At 49.0% G+C, this 21,476-nt stretch overlaps 1 protein-coding gene across 1 annotated transcript in view; it reads left to right on the top strand.

The window, feature by feature from the left end:
- LOC113407548 (phosphofurin acidic cluster sorting protein 2-like) overlaps positions 1 to 18,216 on the top strand; it is a 169,588-nt gene extending 151,372 nt beyond the window's left edge. The window contains exons 21-24 of the mRNA XM_026656180.2: positions 4,409 to 4,544; positions 10,847 to 11,073; positions 16,962 to 17,075; positions 17,848 to 18,216. Coding sequence (XP_026511965.1) covers positions 4,409 to 4,544; positions 10,847 to 11,073; positions 16,962 to 17,075; positions 17,848 to 17,966 — 596 coding nt within the window. The 3' untranslated portion in view covers positions 17,967 to 18,216. The remainder of the gene's footprint in view (positions 1 to 4,408; positions 4,545 to 10,846; positions 11,074 to 16,961; positions 17,076 to 17,847) is intronic.
- The last annotated feature ends 3,260 nt before the right edge of the window (positions 18,217 to 21,476 follow it).

The following is a 21,476-nucleotide window of genomic DNA, read 5'->3' as shown; positions in this document are numbered from 1 at the left end:
CGAGTTTACTTGGAATTAACAATGTCCATTAAAATAGAACATTCTTAATCCTAAATAAGCGGCCATACAGGCCTGGTCTACACGACAGAGTTAGGTCAATGTAAGGCTGCCTACGTTGACCTAACTCTGTAAGCATCTACACTAAAACATAGCTCCCACCAATATAATTCTCCCACTTCACCAACTGAATAATTCCACTTCTGCAAGAGACATAGCACTTAAGTCGACATAGGGCTAGTCTACACTGGGGTGGGGTGGGGGGTCGATCCACGATACGCAACTTCAGCGCCGCGCGAATAGCAGAGCTGAAGTCGAAGTATCTTGGATTGAATTACCTGGGGTCCACACAGCGCGGGATCGATGGCCGCAGCTCCCCCGTCAACTGCGCTACCGCTGCTTGCTCTGGTGGAGTTCCAGACTCGACGGTGAGCACGTTCGGGGATCGATATATCGTGTCTTAACGAGACGCGATATATCGAACCCGGATAAATCGATTGCTACCCGCCGATACGGCGGGTAGTGAAGACATACCCATAGTGAAGTTGACACAGTGTCAGCATAGAGACTGCGTTACTTACATCGCCTGTTGCTGCCTTTCAGCAACCATTCCACAGTGCCTCACACTGGCAGTTAAATCGGCGCAAGTGCTCCTGGTTAGGGTGCACACCGCTGACACAAGGAGTATAGTGTGGACATGTAAAACCGATTCAATACTGCAGTGGCTCTATGTCAACGTAATTTAGGTCAACTTAATTTTGTACTGTAGACTTGCCCACAGACTTCTTCTGAAATAGCAGGTATGAAATAGAAGTGAGTTTGGTGCATGTTTGTGTAGAGACCAGCCCTTATTTGAGCTTCAAAGTTCCAGCCCCAGGCAGGTGCTTTGGAAAGGGGTCAGCTGGAGACAGCTTTTCAGTGGTGGTTCCAGAAGCACATCAGTTTGCATTGCATGTTTCTTCATAGCAGGAAAACACACTCAGCTCTAAAATGTTCTTAACAAAATGACCAGGCAACATTGCAGCCAGGATCTGCCGTGATTTCCACAGCTGGAATTTTCTTGTCTCTGACATTAAAGCTTTTTGGGTGAGTTTTGGGGAGGTTTGCCAGTGAAACAATTAGCTTCTCATTTGCCAAGTGTCCTGGAGCCTTCACCCTTGAGTGTTAGGCTTGGCAAAGAGACTATACCGGGATTTCAGTAGGCTCTGCTGAATATCTTAGGCCATCTTTACTGTAGGGATTTCTGCTGTCTGCAGCCAGCCCTTGAATTGGGGCTTGTGCTTATGCACATCCCTAGCACAGACACAGCCTTAGTAATTGACCATAGAGCATGTGGAGCGATTTTTCGTTCCCTTAAAATTTTTTGCCCAAACGATGCAAATCAGTGACAGTTGATGCCAGCTTTCCTACCATAGTCAGTTGTAATATAAATAACCCTGTTCAAAAAAGGCAGGTTAAGGTTTGTCACGCTGGGAAGGACTGTTTTACCCCTCACCCATGACTCAAACTGCTTGAAGAATTATATTCAAACTTTAAACCTGTGGTGATAGTGGGTTTTATTAATGGGATGGTTTTAAACCAGCAGCATTGTAGATATGTTATGCTGATTATTAAACCTGGCTCATACTGACAAATATACAGAGAGAACCAGTTTTAAACGAAGCCATATCTACACTACCACGTATGCCAGCAAAAGTTATGTCACTCGGGGTATGAAAAAACACACCCCTGAGTAACAGAAGTTTTGCTGGCATAAGTAGTAGTGTGCACAACACTATGTCGGCAGGAGAGCTGCTACTGCCCGCTCCTTGAGGTGGTTTTATGATGTCAATGGGAGAGCTCTCTCCTGCCAGCATAGAGCGGCTACATGAGCAGCAATCTTACAGTGGGGCAGCAGCATTGATGCAGCTGTGCCAGTGTAAGCTCGCTAGTGTAGACATGGCCTAATAACATGTCCAGCCAGGGGTTTGCACCAGCTTAACTAAATCTGTTTTCTAAAGTGCTTTATGCTAAACTGATGCAACTTCTATGTAGGCAGGGCCCAAGCCTGAGAGATTTTATCCCGAAACGTGGATGTCTGGCAAATTCAGTGCATGTTAACATGGGAACTGTCTTGCAACCTTAATTAGAGCTCTGCATGCTTTGTTGGTTCTGTAGGCCAAGCTTATAGCACACCCCAGGGCTCCTGTATCCCTCCATTCCCACCCTCCACAAACTCCCTGGGTGCCACCTTTCCATCCCCCTCTGTTTCAGAGACTCCCTGCAGCCCTCCCATGACTTCCCTCATGCCAGGCCATCTCTGACCTCCATTTCCCACATGCACACATGCCAGGGGTTGACCCCTATGCACACACCAGGATCTCCCACCACCACCAGGGGTTCTGTGTCTCCCTTTCCCCCATGCCTGAGGCTCTGTCTGCACCTCCCCCCATTCTTATTCTTTCTCCTTTTCTCTTTCAGGAGGTAAGTATTTTTAAACTCTTGGGAGGATGGGCTGGTTGGAAATAAAGGGTTTTGTGCCTTAAGCTGCTAGCTTTGCTAACCAGATACCAGGGGCACCATGTGCCATTTCTCCCCTTTTGGCTTTCTGAGTTTCACCAAAATCACTAGGCTTCTGCCCACTGATGCTTAGAACGTGCCTTGAAATTTTGGAATTGATCAGATGTGGCATTTAAAAGTTATTGCGTTGCATCCGGAGAAATGCCATTAAATGGAGTGTGATGATATCTTGTATTGCACCAACTTCTGGTGGTGAGAGACAGCAAGCTTTTGAGCCACACCCTCAGGTCTGGGAAAGGTGTCACAGCTAAATACAAGGTGTAACAGATTGTTTAGCATAGGCAGTTAGCGTATATTGTAAGGGACCATTCAAGGTGGAATGACCTTGTCATAGGACAAAAAGAGGTGGGGTTGGTGGTGTTCCTCATCCACTGCACTGAATGCCCCAGTAACTGTGGGTGAAACCAGACAATTACTGCGCTGTCAAATGAACTTGCACAGGAAAGTGATAAAAGACAAAAATATCACATCACCGGTGAACCAGCATGGCTATGACAACGCTGCATACATTAAATGGAATGTAAGGCCTCACAAGCTCCACCAACTCAATTGGGTGTTGCCTAGATCCCTGATCATGATTTGCTTTTTTATATATAATGCCTGTTGCCATGGCTCTGCCACCACTTTGCATATTTAAGTCTGCCAGTGCCTTTGGATGTAGGTAAGTATTAGAGCAGCCTGAAAGATGGGGTGCAAAGGCCCAGCAATTAGGTGACTTACCCAGGATCACACACCAAGTCAGAGGCAGAAGTGGGAATAAAACTCAAGTGCCCTAAATCTGTCCTTCAGATACGGGGCAAGACAACTTCTCATACTCCACAGTCCCTGATGTTTTTGTCTACTACATAGCCTTCCAAGGTGCGCTGGTATCCATTGTTCTCTGGGTATAAGAGCCTTCTCCTCTGCATCTCTTCCCATCTGGAACAGCATTCCCACGTCTCTACCTCCAGACGCCTCACGTCTGAGGCCTCATATGGAAGCATCTCATCTCTATGCCTCTTAATTTCTCTCTCCCTCAGCTGTTGTGCTAATTCCTTAGAGAGCTTTGGGAACAGGCTACATGTTTTAACACCACATTGCTCTTGCTGTACATGGTGAAGCCTTCTGTCGAAGAGTCTCAAAGCTCTTTACAAACGTGAAGATGGGGTGGGGACTCCACAGGGCTCCCCTTGTGGAGTTTCCTCCTAATTCCTCCATTAGGAGAGGGTGATTTGCCCCCCACTCATGCACACGCTGTAGATTAAAGCAAGGGGTTGGTTCCCAAACCGTATGGACACCACCTTGTCCTAGTGGTAAAGGACCATCCATATAACCCTCCTGTGCGTTTTCACTGCCTCCTGCCCCCTTTTAAGAGAAGTTCCCAGCAGAGAGGGGCTCCAACAAGTATGTTACCTTTGTGTGGATTCCCTGCCAGGGTTGAGGAAACGATGCATGTTCCTCCAACCTTCCCCTCCTGTCCTGGCCTGACCCCCTTACTACACAAGAATCCCAGCTCCTGCAGAGAGCCCTAGGAGGGCTGTGGAGGTGGCTGGCCATCTCCCTTCTCCAGTGGAGTTGAGATCTGCATACAGTGTGTTTCTTGTAATGAGTTGGGGGAACAATCTGGCCCTAAATGACTCTGCTTCCCAAACCACCAGTGAGATCAGTAAATGGAACAGTAACTTCATTTGACAGATGGGGAAACAAGTTAGATGAATAGCCCTGGGGGTGCCGTGAAACAGAGGGAGGAAGAGACCATAGCCTAAGCACAAGACTGGGCTCTGCCAAGAGAGACACTGCACTGTGCGGTGTTCGCCAGCAGGAGAACCCAGGTGACAAACACAGACAAACAGTTTGACTCATTCTCTTTAAGGTGATTCCGATGACGCAGCTCCCTCTAGTTCCAGTGTCCTTTCCTCTACCCCGCCTTCTGTGTCTCCTGCTGTGAAGGAAGCTTCCCCCACCCCACCTTCCTCGCCGTCTGTCACGGGCAGCTTCTCTTCCTCCAGGTAAAGCACCTTCCGCCTCTTTTCTCTCCCTGTATTACCCAAAATACAGTAGAAATGAAATCTCTTTGTAAGGAACACTGCAGCCCTCCTTCCCCCACATGCAACTCCCATCTCCCCAGTCCTCTGTCATCCCTTTAAATTATTTTAGCCTAGGCCTTGTGGAGATTAACCCTGTTTCACTTCAGAGGAATTAACTCGTGGATACTGGGAGGGATCAGGAACTGATGGGAGGGTCATTGGGGCTTCATGAGGGTAAGGCTGGATTTTGTTTGCTGCATTTGGCTGGGAGGGGATCAGGCCGTTTGGCAGAGTGCTTGCCTGCATACATTCATCTGCAGCACTCTCTGAGGATACTCGTCTGCAGCTTTACCTCAGGTTCTGTTAGTGTCCTCAAATGGGAGTCTTGTCTTGGAGGTCTCCAGTTGGCCTGGAGACCTAATACTTCATGTCTTGGAGAATGTGTAGAAAGCAGGTATTTCTCCAAGCTTCCTGGTCTACTGCCTTTGGATTTTAGTAAAGCATTTGATACCTTCAATCTTAATTCAAGAATAATCCATGTGATCGTAACTACCGGAGCAAGGGCCATCACAAAGGATAACAGGACACCCCTGGGATCCATGTTAGGGTCTGGCCTTATTAATGTCCTGGATGGAGACGCTCCCTGTATTCGTACAGCACCTTGCACAGTCGAGCCTCTTTCTGATTGGGTCCTTGAGGTGCTGCACAATACAAAGAAATAACAATGGTCTAGAAGGAGGGAGTAAGGAGCATGTTAATGAAATTTGCAGATGACACTAAATCTGGGAGGAGCTGTGAAGACCAGTCCAATAAATAAGACAGACCAAGGGAGATTAGAAACATGGGGAGATTAAACTTGGTTTGAAAAATGGCAGCTAACAAAACTAGGAGCCAAATAATCCAGAATACTCTGTGGGAGAGAGGAAATTGGGCGGCATAAATGCAGAAGGACCTGGGGCACGTTAATGGAGACTAAATTAAATGAGCTTTGTAGTGCAATAGGGCAGCAAAAAGCCAATGTAATTTTGGGCTGGATACACAGATCTCATCCTGAGCTGGGATGTAATAGACCCACTCAGTACAGCTGTGATGCAGCTGTGGCATCAGTCAGTTCTGCCTACTTCAGTACTAAAGATATGGAAAAAGTTGAGAGAAGAGCAACACAAATTTGAGTTATCAATAACTCAGAACCATAGGATTTTGGGATGCCAGGGAAATTCCACAAGTCTGGAAGAGTGCTAATGTTGTGTCAATATTCAAAACGGGCAAACGAGATGACCCAGATAACTATAGGTTGATTAGCCTGACATCAGTCCCAGGCAAAATAATAGAAAAGTTGATGTGCGATTCAATTGATAAAGAATTTGAGGACAGGAATGTAATTAATCCTAGTCAATGTGGTTTTATGGAAAAAAGGTCTTGTCAGACAAACCTGATTTCGTTCTTTGAGGGTACAGGGCTGGTTGATACAAATAACTGCAAAGATTTAATATACTTGGGCTTTGGTAAGGCATTTGAGGTAGTACTACGTGACATTCCAATTAACTAAATAGCACTATACAATATCAATAGAGCACATGTTAAAGGGATTGGGAACTGGCTAACAGATGTAAATGGGAATCTTCATCAAATGAGGCTGTTTCTAGTGGTGTTCCCCTGGGATCAGTAGCAGGCCCAACACTATTCAGTACACCTCTACCCCGATATAACACGAATTCGGATATAACACGGTAAAGCAGTGCTCGGGGGGGAGGGACGCTGCACACTCCAGTGGATCAAAGCAAGTTCGATATAACACGGTTTCACCTATAACGTGGTAAGATTTTTTGGCTCCCGAGGACAGCATTATATCGAGGTAGAGGTGTATTTTCATCAGTGACCTGGAAGTAAATATAAAATCACAGCTGATAAACCTTGCAGATAGCACAAAGATTGGCGGAATAGCAGAGGACGGGGCAGTGATACAGAGCAATTGGGATTGCTCCGTAAACTGGCCCCTCAAACAAAGTTATTTTAAAACGGCCAAATGCAAAGTTCTACATCTAGGTACAAGGAATAGAGGCCATAACTGTAGGGAGGATGGCATCCTGGAAAGCTGTGACCCTGAAAAAGATCTAGGGGGTCATGGTGGACAAACAACTTCACATGACCTCATGTGACGCTGTATCAAAAATGGCTAATCCAATCCTTGGATGTATAAAGAGGCATAGTGAGTAGCAGCAGTGAGGTGATTTTGCCTCTGTATACGGCAATGGTGAGACCAGTGCTGGAATACTGCATGTCCATATTTTTAAAATGATTAACAAATTGAACCACAAAAATGATTTGACAGCTAATGAAAATGCTAAGGGCAGATGTGGTGCTTCTGCTACTGATTATGGGGAGTCTCAGTGACTATGGGCAGAATTTAGCCCTAAAAGCTTATTTTTTGTGTGTGTTCTGCTGCTTATGCACAATGGTGTTAAGTGCATTAAAAGTTACCAACTAAACATCATCTTCAAAAGTGCCAAAATGACACAGGAGCACAAATCTCATTGAAAGTCCATGGGATTTATCATTTACCTCCCTTCACCGACATTGCTTGGGAGGGGAAGCAAGCAGTAGGACAAGTCCACCTCCTCATCCAGGCTGTTTGACTTGGAAGTTCTGAGCTGTAGCATGGCAAGTGAAGGAGGAGGCTGCCAGGAGATGAACAGGCAGAAAAGCAGGGAGGAGGAGAAGCATCTGTTGACGGCTTGCTCAGGTTTGGAGTTCAGTGTGAGTTATGGGAAGGTAGTAGGGATAGGGTGTAGGCGTGTGGCTTGAATATGACTTCAGATGCAAGAGGTGTCTTCCCCAGCACTGGGATCATTTCAGTGCAATAGCCTATCTGTGCCTCCCCAGGTAGAATGAGATTGGCTTGAGTGCAGGGCTCCCTGCTTCAGAAGCTTGTCTCTCCCGTTTCATTTTTGCCAGGCGCACATTAACTATGGAGGTGTCTCTTTAGAAGGCCATGTTTGTGTTGCTTTCTGTTTCTTCGCTCGCCAGTGGAGACAGTGGGCGTTTCCTCTGGTGGCAGGCAGTTGGCGAAGGACCAGTCAGGACCGGAGGAGATGGCACCAATATTTTCATAAGGGGGAGGCCTTGTTAGGCATCTTGAGCTGTATTCAGGCCCATCATGCAGAGGAGCTGGTCCCCTCGGCTCCCATTGACTCCAGTGGAATTTTTCAGGGCTCAGCATTTCTGAAAGTCAGGCCAGTGTCATTCACTATCTAAATCTCCACTTGGCTTCCTTGATGCTTCCAAATTTGAAAGCTTTGGCCTTTGTCTCTGTGTTCCCCAGCCCCTTCCTCCTCTCCCGGGAGAAGATGGTAAGAGCCTCGTGCTGAGGCGCCATCTCTTGTCTCAGCCACAGCTCCTGTGGCTGTCAGCACAGATGAAGTGAGCTCTCACACCCCTCTGTGGGGAAGGAAGTGGAGGAGGTACTCTGCAGGGCTCCCTCCATTCCAGACCTGAATTCTGAGTCACCTCACTTTAGTGCTGTCTCTCTAGAACCTGCTCTAGGCCTGATCCCAGGAGAGATGGCAGAGAGCTCTCTCAGGACCCCTGCCTCCTCACAGCACCCCCCTTCTAGTGCTGGGGCCATCGCCTGTATTCCCAGATGCTCCTCTCCCTTCCCTCCTCCCAAGCAGCTTCCAAAGAGGCCCCGTCTTCCTCAGTTCTTCTCTGTCTCACCACCAAAGACAATTCTCCCTGTGTGACTAGTGCCTGAGCCCTGCCCCTCGTTTCCCTTCCTCTTTGGAAGCCTTGTGTCTGCTACGCAAGGAGTGTTTCTCTCACCTCTGGTATGACCCAGCCTCTGGGTCCATGAAGGAGGAGAATGCAGGTTACTCATGTGAAAGTGGGGCCCCTAAGACAAGACCACCCCGGTCCACTCTGTTAATGCTGCACCTGCAATGTGCTACTCCAGCTATAACTGCACCTTGCCCTAAACACTGCTGGGGGCTGAGCCTAGGGAGCCGGATCCTGGCAAGGTACTATGGTCCCCATGAGTCTCATGCCGAATTAGACTGAGACTTCTAGCTTTAGGATACTCCTTGGAGAGGGGAAGATAGTAGTGCTTGTCTGCCCAACGAGTTACTGCGCCAGGGTGTGAACCTACCTGCACCCTGGGACACTCAGTACGTTGTAGCCATGTCCACATGGGAGGTTACTGCGTGGCAGGCTGATGCACTGTACACTCTCACCCTGGCTTGCCGTGCAGTCGCTTTCTTTGGATAAGCCAGCTGAGGGCCTATACAGTGAGAGCAGTCAGGCACTGCTACAGGGCTAGTCTGACTCTCAATAGAGGATCCTGAACTAGAAGCGACCACCAGGGAGTTTAAAGAGAAGTCGTATCTTTAATCTGCTGCTACATGCATCTGATAGGGAGCCTGGTATCTTTGCTGGATCCCTGAGCCCAATATCTCTTGGGCCCTTTCCTCTCCTGAGGGAACCAGAAAGGACTTCATGCTGAATCTCCTTCCCTCCCCCGACCAAGGTGGAAGTTGGAAGCACTATACTCTGAAAGGAGCTGTCTCAGCATCATCTGACAGCTGATGCCAGCCTCCTGGGTAGGTGGTGAGAGTCCGCCCAGTGATAATGGTCATCCTGGGAACAGACTTGGCGTCCATGTCTTGTGTCTGCAGACAGCCTGACTAACCTTTCTGTCCCTCAGATACCTCAGCAAGGGCTGCCATCTACTTGGTGCAGAGGCTGAGAAAATCCTGTTGCTCCATGATGGTCCTCTTTGGCCGTCTTTTCACAATGAATCTGTTCCTGTTTCTGGCTGGTCTCTGCCTTAGCCAGCCTGCTCAACCCACCTTAGAGCCTATTCCAGGAGGTCCATGGGCAGAGTGGGGAGACGCCTCTGTAGCTAGGTCTGCAGAGCAGCCATCTAGGCCCACATTTTCACCAAGCTCTATTGGCTGGATCTGTCTGCATTGGGGTCTGATGAGTTTGCAGAGTGCCCCAGCCTTAAGGCCATTTTCCAAGGTGTCACCTCAGTGGGGAGTACTCCTTCCTTCCTCTTCCCAACCAGCCCCACTGCTCCTGCCACCTCAGCCTACGAGTTTCCTGCTCCCTCCCTGGGCCATTTTCAGCACTAGGGAGCCAAGCCACAAACTTTCTTCCACTGCCAACTGGGTATATGTGCTTTGCTCCCCGCGAGAACCTCCTCCCAGATAGCCCCTGGGGCTGAGGAAATGGGTGAAGTGACTCGTGTAGCATAGGCTAAGCAGATTTATCTGACGGGTTTTGGCAGCCATTGGCTGGGAAGCCTAAAGGCGCAAAGTGTCTGAAAGGAGACACGATTGGTGCCAAATCTCTTGCTCCTGATATGTTCTTCGCTGCCTGCCTGATGTCAGCAGAAAGGGCCCGCACATGTGTCCGCTCTGGAGAGCCAAGCCACAGAACAACCATCCACTGGTGAAAAAGTTGACACAGTTTTCTCCACAGGGTCAGTGCATTCTGCATAGCCTTTCCTGTGATCACCTGATATGGCCACCACAGTAGACCATGTTTTATTCATTTGCTCCACCCACTGGCTATTTCTCAACCAATTAACAGACTTATCTTTCCTAACTAAGTCCCCCTGTATGCCTAAAATACCAAGCTGGAGTGAGTTTTGCACCATGTCCTGATGGCAGGCAAGGTCTGACTTTGGTAGCCCACAAGGGAAAGCGATTGTCAAGCTCAGGATTGTGTTGGGGTAGTGAACTACCAAAACAGGCAATTCTTTTTCCATGGGTTGGACTTTGTGAGCTACACAGCAGGTGTGACTCTAGCCAGACTGATTTACAGTGCAGACACCCAAAAAAGTAACTAGCTGTTCTTTCTAAAGAACAATCTGATAGTTATTCTCAGGATTGCAATTAAAACAAAGGAAAAAAAGAATTCATGAGAAGTTGCCTGATTAAATGTAATTAGTAACAGTGATTCCTGGCTCATGAGCCACGTAACGGAGCTTCTTTCACAATTGTCCTTCATGAGAAGATCCTAACCTCCTTGATATACCCTTTGATAAGTGGCTAGTTGTTTCTGGGTGCTTACCATTCTCAGGTGCCCATTCTGAGAGACGTCCAAGGGGTCTGACTTGCCGAAGAAGCTGAGCACGCGCCCCCTGAAAATCTGGCCATTTTAAGGAATCTCAGGTTGGGTAGCCAGCATCCCTAGTCACTTGTGAAAATGTTGGGCCCTTGATTGTCTTTTTGATGGAAATCCAGTCAATCATCATGTGAAAATGATTCTTTCCTCCCATCTTTTAGCCAGAGCCTTGGTGCTGAGCTGATGGGACTGCAGGTGGATTACTGGATTGCAGCGCAGCCCATGGAGAAGAAGAGAGACCCGGAGAAGAAGGACCCTTCCACTGCCAAAAACACACTCAAATGCACTTTCCGGTCTCTCCAGGTCAGCAGGTTACCCACAAGTGGGGAGACCACCAGCACTCCAACGATGTCAATGACAGTTGTGACAAAGGAAAAGAACAAAAAGGGTAAGAGGGGGAGGGGATTCAGCTTGCTGCTCTATCGGGTATTGCTGACACGTGAAAGGTGGACGGTTGTACTTGTCTTGGCTTTCCAGGTCTGCCCAGGTTCACTGTATGATGTCTTAACAGTAGAACTTGCTCCCCAGCCCTGAAATGCCATCGTTAGGCCTGCTGGCTTGTGGCCCTAGAGGCGACCTTATTTTTGTGTTATGGGGAGTGACTCCCCGTGTTGCTGTGTTTGGTGCCAGCAAATCACACCATGTTGGGTAGGTCTCCTGATCTGCTTTTGCCCCTGTGAAATAAAAGCTGGTTGCTATACCATGAGGTAAGCCAAGGCCACTGAATAATTGAACACACAACAAACCATGAGCCACGCAATCTCACGGGTGGACTTTGGCTGGGTTTTTGGGGTGGGGTTATTTTGGTTTTTCCTTCTCAAACCCAAGCATTCATTAAAACAATATCTTGCCCTTTCTGCTGCAGTGCCATTTCTTAAAGAACTCCATGCACTGTTGCTCCATTAGCTTTAGACTTGCAGAAAACTTTTTCTAGGCATGGGTGCAAAAATTTTGCCATAATGGATCTGTCTGTGGTCTAAAGATGGCTAATACTTGACATTTAAGATGAAGATATCCCTCATGCACCTAGCCAGCTATACAATTGTGATTATTGCCGGGCATCAGTTGAAGGCCTGAAGCACAAGATTGAATTGCTCTGTTCATTATTGCAGGTACAGATGTATTAATGGTCATGCAACTATCCAGCCCTTGTGTTGGACTCAGTATCATCCTGTACCCTTGTTAGACGATTTCACAGCAGTGAGAACAGAGACTGTACCCTTACAGCTGGTTTACACAGGGAATCTATTGTGAAATAATATACGGTGTGAATTTAAAGCGATGGATTAATTGGAAGTGGATTAAGTTAAAGGCACTCTTGGTGTACTATATGAGCATCCACCCAAGGAGCTAGTGCGGAATAGTCATTCAGGGCTGTTTCCTCATCTAGACAAGCCTTTGGATTCCTACTATCCGTTTGTTGGGAGAAAGGGTTGGAGGCGAAGGAGGATGGGGAGGTGGTGGTCATAGGGCAAGGTAGGTTAGTGGAGAGAGGGTGAGAATGGGAAGGTGTGAGAAGAATGTGGAGAAGAGAAGGGTGGGGCTGGATAAGAGGGTACAGCAGTTGTGCTGCTAGTATTCAAGTGAGAGTATGTCACAGCGCCCCTCCCCCATTGAGAGTGTTCTCACACCTGCAGGCTTCAGTCCAATCTTCTCTCATAAGGACCTGCTTGCTGGAAACTCACCACCAAAATGTGCTGCCTCTGGGTGGGAGGAGCAGCGCAGAGAACTTGCTACAGTTCTTGGGTCTTCTGATCCTCTCTTCCTTTTTAACTTTGCAACTCCCCTGTCTCCCAGTACGATGCTACCAGCCAGCCCATGTTCCTTCCAGTTGTTACAAGGCCTCTGCCTACCTCCCCGCATTTCCCAGCTCAACGCAGAACATACCTATCCCCCACTCAGACAAGGACCAGGCAACCATGGAGGTGCCAGGTCTCCCAGTTCCCTCATTCCTAGAGCAGAGAGCTCTGGCAGGCAGCTGGCCACCTGAGTGCCGAAGCCCTGGTGACATGGGCTCGTCCATCGCTTCCCCTTGGACAAGGAGGGACCATAGCATGACTGTGCCTGTGAGAATGAGTCTGAGGAGGAGAGCAATATGCTCATTCCCAGCAGAGTGAGTCAGAACAGCCTCAGTGCAACCTTCCACAAAACTTGGAGAATCCTCTAGCAAATGTGAGAGGTTCACTACTTCCCTAGAGGAGCAACCAGGAGTGGGTCCATTCCTGAACAAGTGCTATGTTCTGAGTGTCCATTCACAAATGGAAGCCAGGGACAACATGGGCTGGCTGGACTCGTGGCACTGAGGACTGACTTCCCAGACACGTCCCCCCATGCTGAGGATGGCACGCTATCAGATCAGACATCACCACCTTGGTAGACTCTAAACAGCAAGGGGAGACAAGCAGGGTACTGATGGAGGCCAGCCAACCCCTCCACTGGAAGGAAACCTGCCCATGTGTGGGTACAGAGCCCCATGGCAGACTGGCTCAGCAGCAGAGATGGACCAACCCAAATGAAGAGTAGATTAAGGGGTGCTCAGCTGGGTGGTGTACCTCAGGGGAGTAGCAGTGGGAGAACTCTGGGTAGGCACCATCTCTTCCCTGAAGAAATGTGGTGCCAAGATGCCAAAGCATGCAGCCCTTCCCACCCCAGAGGGGGCTGGCAAGCAGGTCACAGCAGCCTGCAGAGAGCTGGGTCCTGTTTCAAACAACAAAGAGACTCATCCTCTTCCATCTCTTCACTGGCCCCTCAGGAGACAGCCACACAGGACAGAAATCAAATCCAGCCAAAAGTCAGAAGGAAGCGCACATCCCTTCTTCCTTCCCAGGTGGGTCCCTGTGTGCTGTTGACTTGCCCGGGGGGGGGGGGGGGGGGGGTGATGAGTCAAAACATGAGGAATCTGATGTGTACCCTCCATCCCCGAGCATTTACCCCTATGCCTCAGAGGGCAGTTGCAGCCCTGGGACTCCAGGCGGAGAGGAAGAGACACAACCTGTGTCTGAGAGAGATTTCCCCCACCACTCCCCAAAGGGCATGGCGTGCTGCTGAACATGGCTGCAGAAAAGATCATTCAGGCTGAAGCATCCCCATATGGGGCACTGTTGAGTAAACCACTCGCCATACCTCACAGATCATCGTGGTGATTCACTTCTGACATGACTGCGGTAGAGGGAGGGGTCTCTTTCCCCTAGGGCTTGAAAGTAGAGGATGCCCTCGGACTGTCTCATTGGCACTCCAGGCTTCATGGGCCTCTATCTCTCACTCCAGGACAATCTGTTATGGCACGGGCACCAAGAGGATTGGCCTCCAAATGTCATCAACAGTCTCTGATCACTCAATGTCCCTGCCACGTCTTTCACTACAGACATATCAGCAGGCACCATCAGACAGCCCAACGAGGGCAATGGCAGCTCATCTGTTTTCAGGCACAGCCTGGGGCTACATATGTGGTCTGGAGATCTGGCTCAGCAGCTTCTGGGTTTAGCGGAGACCCACTGCTCCCTAAAAAAAAAATTGGGAATGCAGTTATGCACTGCAGAGGAAAAGATGCCCCACAACCTTTTCTCCAGCTCCAAAAATAATTTGGACAACTCACATAATTGACCATGGATCCCCCCTTCACCAGTCCCCCAGAAGGGACTGGAGGAAACCTCACTTTCAGCAGAGGATAAAAAGTATGACAGGATGTCAACGCCTCCTTGCCCTCTTCCAGGCAACACCAACATTGCCCAAGGAGGAACAGAGACAAGCAATTGGTGGCAGGCCCACCATCTTCCACACCAGGAGAGAACACGCCTTACGAGATGAGTGGGTACTGAAAACTGTCCTTATACAACACCCCCTGGAACTGACACCAACGTAACCTCAAGATTCACTCTGTCTCTGACGTACAGGGACAGCAGACCCTTTCTCCGAAGAGTTCTCAGGGACAGTATTCCATCTTAATCATCCACAAGCAATCGGAGGGTCTGTGGGCAGTACTGGGCCAGAAATACTCTCATAGCATACAAAGTGCACAGTGTTCCACATGGTGATGTAGCATGCCATAGCAGCAGGAATGCTGCCCAGGAAATTCAGGGCATCAGGAGACTTGACCAAAGCACCTGCCAGAGATTCCTGTGCTGCATTTGTGATGGAGCGAAGCTCTCCTTTTCTTCCAGTCTTCACAAAATATGGAGATCCTTGTGGGACAGCTCCAGGCCAGGGGGCATGCATTTGTTTCCCTAAAGATCCTGCCAGCTCACTTGGGAGAGTTATTTAGGTATGAGTAGAGGCATGATTCAGAAAGGTGGGAGGAGACCTGGTCATTCATACAGACAGCAAAAGACTGGGCAGTGCACAGTCTCCCCAGACTGTTAGGTTGATAGTCAGCTGCTTGGAGATCTTCCATAGGTGTGAGGGACTTAGATTCAGGATGGATCACTAGGACCCGTCACACTCAAACATGTTCGCCCTGCAGCAAAAACTAGACAAGGAGATCCTATTTCAGGAATCCTGATGTGAGCCTGCTGCAATGGTCCCCTGCCAAGAGTGCTACTGCGGATTGGGGTCTAGAGGCATCAGGGACTCCGATTGCGCCAGGGAGGATGTGGATGTTGGAAATAACGGGAACAAGAACATGGCCCAGTGAAACTACTGACTCAGCTGAGGATTGATCACACATCTCCATCCTTCCAAGCTAAACCATACAGCAAAGATCAATGTGCAAGGGATACTGACAAAAGGCTATCGGTGCCTATTAAAAGGCTGTTAGCCTCAAGAATGCAGTCAGCCACGGCAGTATGCTCCCATACATACGGATCTACTTCAGCTACCGGTGTAAGGGGGGAGGAAGGGCTCAGTGTTTATCACTAGGATCCTCTCAGCTCCCTGACCGAGTACAGGCTGCAGAGATGAGCTCTGAACCAGATTAATCAGACCTGCAGGTTTCAAAGAGCTGCCATCATCCTTGGGAAGCCTCCAGTTCACATGTGCCCCACCTAAAGTTTAAACTCCATTCTCCAAGTATGACCAGAACCACCTTTCCAACCTAGGAGCTCAGTCTTCCCCCTGTTCCTTGTAAGGCTGTAAACACAGGAATATTTCAAAAAGGAGGAGGATTGGTGGGGAGCTTAACAATGTTTGAAGTTTAGGTGTTGGGGGGGGGGCAAATACTGGAAAGCCAGGAAATTACACTTTCTGGGAAACCTGTTACCAGTGAGAGGCACTTCTAGAATTCCTTTTCCTTCAGGAGTCTTCTACAACAGCTCCCCACTGGCCCCGTGCATGGACCTGAAAAAATTCTCCAAGAGCTGGGGAGATAGCAACTGCCATATTGCAATGGACTGTGATCACATCAAATCTCCAGCGCTTAGTCGAATTGTGCTATCAGCACTTGGTTTGAAAATGGGCTGTGTTGCAGCAAATGGCTTTGGCTATTCAATAGCTGGTAACTTTTTCTCTCGAGGGGATCTACTCTTGCAATGAACTCTGCATGGGTGCCCCATTGCAGTGTTGGGCCAGAGTTCATGCTGAGCAGATGCCACATCACTCAGACTGGGGTGTCAGTGGTGCAGGAAGTGCCATCCTCCCGATCAGACATGAACTGCAAGGTCTGTCCAAGTTTTCAGTGCCTTGTGACATGGTATGTTCTGTCTGGGGACCTGAGGCTGTGCTAAGATGACACCTAATAAGCTCCTATATGGAGTTTGCCCAGGCTGGATTCAAGGGTGTTCATCCCCAGTTTGGAGCAATTCTCCTGGAGAATTGCTTCTCCCTTTCAGATTGTTAATTCAGATGGATCCTGAGACCTTGGTACCTTTTTCAGAAGGGCTTCCTAACCTTTCCCATCCCCGGCCAGTTCCTTTCTTTGCAGGAGCTCCCTTATCTCAGGTGTCCCTTTGAGCAGCTGTTGACCTGGTGTTTATGTAGTGAATATGCACTAGTTGCCACATTCAACTGGAAGTGAACTTTCTGCCCTAGAAACTTTTTGCAATAAGAAGAATCTCCATGGGAGCGTAGTAGATTTTATATCATTTGAGCCAACCACCGAAGCTCGCAGTGCACAAGGGTGGAGCTTTATCTTAATAGACTGGATATTTTCCCAGCAGGGGAATTGCCCCAGGGGGTGAAGGGGAGGCTTATAGCAATGAAGACTTTCAGAGGCAATATGAATTGCTTTGGGGCTCTAATAATGCCCAATTAATAGGGCCCAGTAAGGTGGCGATGCTTGGTAAGTAATTCTGTGAACTGGAAATGTTAATAAGCATGGGCATGTTTGGTTTGGTTTTCTTCTAGTGATGTTTTTGCCCAAGAAAACAAAAGACAAGGAGATTGAGTCTAAGAGTCAATGCATTGAAGGAATTAGTAGATTGATTTGCACAGCAAAACATCAGCAGAATATGCTGCGGGGTAAGTGCTGAATTATTGCATCATTTCTGATAGTAATGGGAAGCATTTTATTGCTAATTATGGCTCTAGTGCCTGTAAGCCAGCCATCTCAGTGCTTGACCAGGACGTGCTAGTCTGTGACACAAAGCAGACTTGAACCTCATGGATTTGGCTGCAGGAGGATTCTGCCATCATGGGGAAATCCACAGATGGCATAGAGCCAGCCAGCCACTAAACCTTAGGTTCTCAAGCTGGGAGTTACAAACAGGTCTCAGGGGCACAACAACCCTCTTTTTCCTTTGTAGCTAGGTGGGAGAGGAGTCCCAGAAGTTTTATGTTGTAACATGGGTTCACTGTTGGGAAAAGGTTGAGAAACACTGTTCTAAACTCTTCTGGGTTATAGGTGTTGATTATGGAACAAACCAGTGGTCCATCTTGTTTGCTCTGGTTGTGGCCTCTACCTGATGCTTGAGAGGAAGAGGAGGATTTCTCCATAATGCATGCAGCCAGTCGACAATAATTTCCCACTGTTGAGGGTGGGCAGGGAGATGACTGGCATCTTTCCCAACCCAGCTGCTGAGCCATTTTCATTTGATCTTTAGGGCAGCAGAAGAATTGACTGGGCCTTCTTCCTAATTTTTCTACTATCTAGGTGTCAATGCAGCATCTGTTTCCTGTACTGACTGAGGAAGGATGATGTGATGGCATAGAATTCAGGCATAGGGATTCTCCAGTGTGACTGTCTTGCTGGGTGCTTTTTGACATGCTTCCTTGTTCTATTCTTCCCCTGCAGTCCTAATTGATGGCGTAGAGTGGAACGATGTGAAGTTCTTTCAGCTGGCAGCACAGTGGTCCTCCCATGTCAAGCACTTTCCCATCTGCATATTCGGACACTCCAAACCTAACTTCTAACCACTTTCAGCGGGGCAGCTTTCTGCCTGTATGGAGACTGCACACGCAGGAACCAGGAATCTGAGTGCCAACTCTGACTCAAGTCTGCTTGCTCTCTCCTGCAGATTACTTACAGATGCGTCTGGATTACTTCTGAATTACTTTTTTCTATTAATTCTTAAGTTTACTACAAGGGAAGGAAATCCATTGAACAAAGCAAAAAACAGTCTTAAGCAGAAATGTACCAATAACATGGAAATTACCGGGAGAACCTCCAGAAGTAGGGTGACCTGCCGGAGAACTTAAGAGCAGATAGCTGGATAACTGCACTGCTTATTAACCTGAAACCTACTGGGTGTGTTTGTGGCTGGGTGTTCTGGATTGGGCTTGAATGGTTTTTGAGGGGAGAGTGGGAGGTACTGAGAGAATGAATTGTTTTAAAATGTTTAACTCTGCGCCGCCCCCCCCCCCCCCCCCCCCCCCGACTTCTCATGAAGAAAGTAGAGCCTGGTTCATCACCAGATAGTTCAGGTACCAAGAATGTGAAATACATTGCGCTGTCTGCCAAAAACCAAGCTAATAACTGAGGGAAACCCCAGGATTCTCCACAGGTGAAGAAACGCCAGAGGGTCATTGTTTTAAGGCCAGCTATTGAAATGGGCAGGCATGTTCACTCTCGTGCCTGATTCAGGTTGGGCAGAGACTGAAATACAAAGTATGAAATGTCTGTTTGAGGAATCCCATTGCTCCAAGTCCATCCCAATAACCCAACCAAGCCAGTCACAACACCCCCTGCAGCCCGGAGCTGGATTTGAAGGACACCAGTTCAGTGGGGTTGTTGCTATTTAGATTTTCACACAGATTATGGACATCAATAAAACCTTGCCCGGCCTCTCAAGAGAATGGATTTTTACAGGTGCAGATTTTTTTTTTAATGCTTTTAGAAAAGATTAAGTTGCTAAAAAAGATAACAGGAAAGATGAGCTGCTGTCTAATGAGTCAGGCATTAATGTACTGGCTAGTTCCTGTGCCCCTTGGGCCCATACACATGAGCAGCTGCATTTTATACCAGCTACGTTCACACCCACACAGCAAAAGCACATGTGCATGTGAAAGCACATACAATACCAGCTCGCAGCAAATGCGCCACCTGCATACATCATCCTGAATGTGCCCTCTCTTCTAGGCAGTGTGTACAGGGTTCCCCCCTCACACTCCAAATGGGAATCCCTTGTTTGGGGGCCCCCTCCAGCCATGTGAGCTGCTGCTGCTGCTGTTTCCAAGGCAGGAGGCCATGTAGCAAAGCCAGCTCTGACAGCAGAGGCAGAGAACTTCGGCTTGTCTGGACTGCGTTGGAATGCCTCATGCACGGATTGTGTCATCTGAGGGTTCTCTCAGCTATTCTAGTTCTTTGACTCCAGCAGTGCACCTGTATTGCACAATGCACCGTTAGCCAGCTGGGCCACGTGCCGGCTTAGGATCCATCCTCCAAGGGGCCTGCCATGGAAAATGAGGGTGGAGCAGTCACTCAGTGCCCCTGTACTTCCTGTGGGCTTCTCTCCATGGGAAAGAAGCTACTCCAGCAGGATACAAGCTTGCAGCTAGCAGAACCCACCATTCAGGGATTAAGGATTTACTGTGCAAAACCAACCAGTGCCTGTGTGAAATGCACTGGCCACTATAGCCCTGACCTTGAGCACTACTGCAGCTCATGAGTGGGAAACTGTAAGCTATGAATGTTCTCCCTTCCCCCTCCCCTAAAATATCACAGTGCCAGCCCATTCCCAGGGTATACTAAAGCCAGGGCTGGCTCCAGGCACCAGCCCAGCAAGCAGGTGCTTGGGGCGGCCAAGGGGAAGGGGCGGCACGTTGGGCTGTTCGGCGGCGGGTCCCTGCGAAGAAGAAAGTGGCGCGGTGGAGCTGCCGCTGGAGTGCCGCCGATCGCAATTGCGATTGCGGCTTTTTTTTTTTTTTCTCTGCCGCTTGGGGCAGCAAAAACCCTGGAGCCGGTCCTGACTAAAGCAGCCTGAAGGTTGCTCTGATTTACAATGTCAGTAGCCCTACAGGGCTGCGTCAGCAGCAGGGGATCTCTGGAGCCAAAGGAGGCTCAGCTACAGCTTTCCCCCTGGCTCCCACTCACATTGGTAGCTGGGTCTGTGGGTGGTGTAGGAGCTACTGCAGCAACTCTCCTCGCTGGGAATCCTGCCCTGGCTTTAGGACGGAGCTTTGCTCTGCTGAAGGGGCATCAAGGTGCTCTAACTGGAGGAACAAGGCTCTGATCCTTCTCACCACAGGCTTAATCTGGTTTAGCTCCCTGGAGTTGAGTGAAGCCCTCCTGTACCAGGCATGCTGCACACTACACTTCTGGCAGCCGCATGTGGACTGAAATTCCCAGGGGTGGAGCCTTTGCCCAGAAATCCTCCCCCATCAACCCTGCAAGGAATCACACTACAGCAAAGCCTAACAGCTTTAGTTATCTGTAACCCTGCTCTACTCCTCCAGGGGGTCCCAGGGCTGGATCTGTGGGGCTCCCCTGGCAATACAGCTCCAGGGAGGAGCCTCCATGCAGATGTTCCAAACCCAGTGGCTGAGGAGCTAGAGCTTGTTTGCTTTGCAGAGGAGCCAACACCCCACCTTGGAATGAGCAGGGTGCAGCTGCATAAGGGGAGTTTCCTGGGGGTTCCAGTCTCATGGGCAGGCGTTTGCACTGCTCAGGCCCATTTTCAGAGACCCCCAGAGTGGCTCCTTCTCCCGCCCTCTCAAAGGGACAGCAATACGTTAAGCATTTTTCAGAGTCCAAATGTTCTGGGATAGTGACTGACTGAACGAAGATTTGCAAATGGCTGTGGAGCCTGTTCCACCTTGTGTGTGGGTCACGCCCTGGGAAGGCGCGTCCTGCAGAAGGGGTTTCATTGACTTGGGCAGGACTTCAGTGGGCACTGGGGGTGTGTTCAGCTAATTGCCCTGCTGAAGGAGTGAGGGTGATTGTGGCCCTAAAGAGAACAGTGTCTCTCTCTTCCCCTTCACAGTAAAGAGGAGTATCTGCAGAGCAAACAGTACATGCACCTTCCCCTCACTGCTCAGGCTACTGGTTTAGATGCGTGTTTAATAAGAGAGAAACTTTCTAGTGTGATTTCAGCCATGTCCAGGAATCAACTCTCATCAGACTCGCAGGGTCCTCAGCAGCCCAGCAATGCACTCCTGTGAGGAGTCGGGCAGGTCAGCGCACAGATCCACACGCGAACGCTGATGCAGCTGGTGGGGGGTTACTGTAAACTATTCACTTGCTTATGGCAGCCCTGAGGAGAGGGTAGGTTTCCCTTTAACGCTTTGTAACGGGCAGAAAGAATCTCTAGCTTCAGCATAGTGGTGGCTGGCACTTAGGAACTTGCAAGGAGGCTTGCGCCTTGCAGCATTGCCTGGCAGCCACAGCTTAGGAATGAGCACACGAGCACATCAGTGCTCTTTATTGAAGCTGTTGCCTCAGGACAAGCCTTTTAATGAAGTCAGCAGTTCAGGTTCTTCCTTAAA

This window comes from Terrapene carolina, unplaced genomic scaffold, assembly GCF_002925995.2.
Source record: "Terrapene carolina triunguis isolate 2854851 unplaced genomic scaffold, T_m_triunguis-2.0 Scaffold212, whole genome shotgun sequence".
Taxonomy (NCBI): Eukaryota; Metazoa; Chordata; order Testudines; family Emydidae; genus Terrapene; species Terrapene triunguis.
The sequence above is the reverse complement of the archived record's forward strand: the minus strand, read 5'-3'. Positions and strand labels throughout refer to the sequence as shown.